General features: G+C 29.8%; 1 protein-coding gene across 2 annotated transcripts in view; it reads right to left on the bottom strand.

The window, feature by feature from the left end:
- The window catches only part of LOC111707139 (coiled-coil domain-containing protein 92), a 13,227-nt gene extending 10,542 nt beyond the window's left edge, over positions 1–2,685 (bottom strand). For both annotated transcript variants that reach the window (XR_002766383.1, XM_023480147.1), the window contains exons 1-3: positions 2,630–2,685; positions 1,304–1,380; positions 647–709 (exon numbers count right to left, since the gene is read on the bottom strand). Coding sequence is in view for 1 of the 2 variants with exons in the window: in XM_023480147.1 (XP_023335915.1) it covers positions 647–709; positions 1,304–1,379 (139 nt within the window). In the remaining variant the exon portion in view is untranslated. The remainder of the gene's footprint in view (positions 1–646; positions 710–1,303; positions 1,381–2,629) is intronic.
- Positions 2,686–3,875: the final 1,190 nt, after the last annotated feature.

The following is a 3,875-nucleotide window of genomic DNA, read 5'->3' as shown; positions in this document are numbered from 1 at the left end:
CAAATTGCCACCCCCCCCCCCAGCGTATCCTGGTTTTCAAGTACCCCAGCAGGGATAGGGTTAAATTATTAAATATCTTAATCTATGAAATATCTTAAATTATGAAATATCTTAATATATGAAATATCTTAATGTATGAAATATCTTAATATATGAAAAATCTGTATCTATAAAAAATTAATCTTTTGAATAAATTTGTCCTAATTAATGTATAAATATTGTTTACTCTAAAACGATTTCAGAATACTTTGAAGTACGAAGCGATGTAATTCTCTTTAAAAAGTATTCTAACCATACTATCATAAAATTCAAGTAGAAATGTAGAATATTAATGTTTATATATGCATGAAAACTTTATTGACAAACTGAAACTGTAAAAAAAACAAATGAAGAATGAATTTGTCATAAATTTTTAACTTAGACTTTGAAAAGCTTATTAAATCATTTAACATAAAAAATCAATTTTACATTTGCATGGATGATAAAGAATAAATACAGAAAAAACTGTATTGGTTACGAACACTCGTATCATAAACCTCATCTTCATCTGAAGATTGCTTTGTATGTTGAAAATTGTCTCCACTTGTTGCAAAGAAAAGTTGAAATCAGTTTTTGACAAACATAAAAGTAAAAAATAAGTATCTACCTGAACATTTTTGTGTAAGTCTTGCTATTTCATGATGAAGACCAGTCAATATTTTCTGATGTTCTGAAACCCATACATGAGCTGTTCAACTAGATTGAAGCTTTTAGAACTTGCAATTTGAAAATACTATTATCGTCTAATTTTTGTAATATTAAATTCCAATTAAGCCTGTCTTACTGCTTGAGGATGTTCCAGGGAGCCAAAATGCAAAAAACCGGTTTTATAGAAAATTTTGCGCATTTTTTCAATAGATTTCGTACAAAATTTGATTACTATGAGTAATTTAAAATAGGTGAAGACATTATCTTGACATCACTTTTTAATCTTGTAGATTAAAAGAATATTTCTATAGCTGCAGTATAAAAAATTCAATTTAAATTAAACAACATATTTTTGAAAAAGAAAAGATTCACGGTATTTTTTACATTAATGACAAATGAATAAAAACCATACAAATTAAAACAGATTTAATCTTAGTATGTAAAGGCAAGGTAGGCAGACCGATCAAACAAACACTAAGATATATAAAAAAACAGACAGACCGAAACCAAGACAGGCAGACATAGAAAAGACAGGCAAATAGACAGACAGCCAGGCACCATTACAGACGGGCACTAAGATAGACACAAAGACAAACTGAACAGACAGCATGTATTCCTTTTCTCAGGAACGCTAATGATGATTCTGCAATACTCAGTTCTCTCTCTAGCTGGGATACATCCTGTCCACTCATACTAGTATCATTATTATTATTGTAATCATCCTTTCCACTCATACTAGTATCATTATTATCATTGTAATCATCCTTTCCACTCATACTAGTATCATTATTATCATTGTATCATCCTTTCCACTCATACAAGTATCATTATTATCATTGTAATCATCCTTTCCACTCATACTAGTATCATTATTATCATTGTAATCATCCTTTCCACTCATACTAGTGTCTTTATTATCATCATTGTAATCATCATTTCCACTCATACTAGTATCATTATTATCATTGTAATCATCACTTCCACTCATACTAGTATCATTATTATCATTGTAATCATCCTTTCCACTCATACTAGTATCATTATTATCATTGTAATCATCCTTTTTCACTCATACTAGTATCATTATTATCATTGTAATCATCCTTTCCACTCATACTAGTATCATTATTATCATGTTTATCATTCTTTCCACTCATACTAGTATCATTATTATAATTGTGATTATCCTTTCCACTCATACTAGTATATTATTATCATTCCAATCATCCTTTCCACTCATAATAGTTTCATTATTATTATTATTGTAATTATCCTTTCCACTCATACTAGTATTACTATTATCACTGTAATCATTCTTTCCACTCATACTAGTATCATTACTATCATGTTTATCATTCTTTCCACTCATACTAGTATCATTATTATCATTGTAATAATCCTTTCCACTCATACTAGTATCATTATTATCATTCCAATCATCCTTTCAACTCATACTAGTACCATTATTATCATTGTAATCATCCTTTCCACTCATACTAGTATCATTATTATCATTCCCATCATCATTTCCACTCATACTAGTATCATTATTATCATGTTTATCATTCTTTCCACTCATACTAGTATCATTATTATCATTCCAATCATCCTTTCCACTCATACTAGTATCAATATTATCATTGTAATCATCCTTTCCACTCATACTAGTATCATTATTATCATTCCAATATCATCCTTTTCACTCAAACCAGTATTTTTATTTTCATTGTTATTATCCTTAACACTCCTTACAAGTGCTATTATTATTATTGTAATCATCCTTCCCATTTATACTGGTATCATATCATTATTCTTACTTTTATTATTATTATTATTTTTATTATTACTATTATTATTATTATTATTATTATTATTATTATCATTAATATTATTATTATTATTATTATTATTATTATTATTATTATTATTATTATTATTATACCTGTAGCATTAAGCTACTCCTACTCCTGAAAATCATTGGACATTTGTCATTTCTCTGAAAAGTGGAATCAAAAACAGTTTTTTAAATTTTTTCGGAACGGCCGAAGGAAATTGATCTGAATATTCATTGTCATATCTTACTTTGATTACCAATTAAAGGTTGAAAACGAAAAATGGCCCTCCAGCTATTCTTTAACAATTTATTATTTTTAATTTTATGAATTGTGTACAGTTAATAAAAAAAATTCTGAAACTTAGAGGGTAGTGTCAGGAATTATACTATTCTGTAAATGTAAAGTCACTGAAAATTACGTTTTCAGACCATTATAAACTATTGTATTGTATAATGCTTCAGTATGAATGTAGACTGTAGATATGACTAAAGTTTTGGTTCAATGATTTCTGCACCTTCTCTACCTTTAATCTTACTACTGGACGTACACAGGTTCTAATAGTTTTATCTTGGTTTTAATCAAACTGCCTACCTACATATCTATCTACCAACCAACATATATCCCAACCTACCTTTCTACCTACATATCTACCTTCCTTCCTACCTACCTACTTATCTACCTCCCTCCCTACACTACTAACTACCTTAATGCCAACTATCTGCCTACCTACCTACACCTGCCTACCTACCTATCTCCCTGCGTACATTCCTGCCATACCTACCTACCTACCTACATACCTCCTTCCCTACACTACTATTTACCTACATGTCAACTGTCTGCCTACCTACCTACATACATGCCTACCTACCTATCTGCCTGCCTACATTCCTGTCTACCTACGTACGTGCCTACCTACCTCCCTGTCTGTAGAAAATATAGAGGCCTGCAGTAAATTATGTTGTATATTGTTCATATAGTTAAATGTGCCATTCATAGTAAGTACGTAAATCATGTATTGCAATTAGCCTATTCCATGTACATAGATATATAGAACTCCGTCATACCCATATTGTGATTGTTTACCTACGTTACATAAAACAGCGCACAACTTGTAATTACGCTGTTAAAGACCCAATTCTAATCTGAACTGAAAAAATATACCTCAGTTGATAGAGTAACTCTGTACTGTTTACTATGAGAGAGTGATTTTTTCCTGTTTTTATAATCAGGAAACAATTACAGTTAGTTGATAGAGTAACTCTGTACTGTTTACTATGAGAGAGTAATTGTTTCCTGTTTTGATAAACAGGAAACAATTACAGTTAGTTGATAGAGTAACTCTGTACTGTTTAC

This window comes from Eurytemora carolleeae, unplaced genomic scaffold (assembly GCF_000591075.1).
Source record: "Eurytemora carolleeae unplaced genomic scaffold, Eaff_2.0 scaffold587, whole genome shotgun sequence".
Lineage (NCBI taxonomy): Eukaryota > Metazoa > Arthropoda > Copepoda > Calanoida > Temoridae > Eurytemora > Eurytemora carolleeae.
Note: the sequence above shows the minus strand (reverse complement) of the source record. Positions and strands in the feature narration are given on the sequence as shown.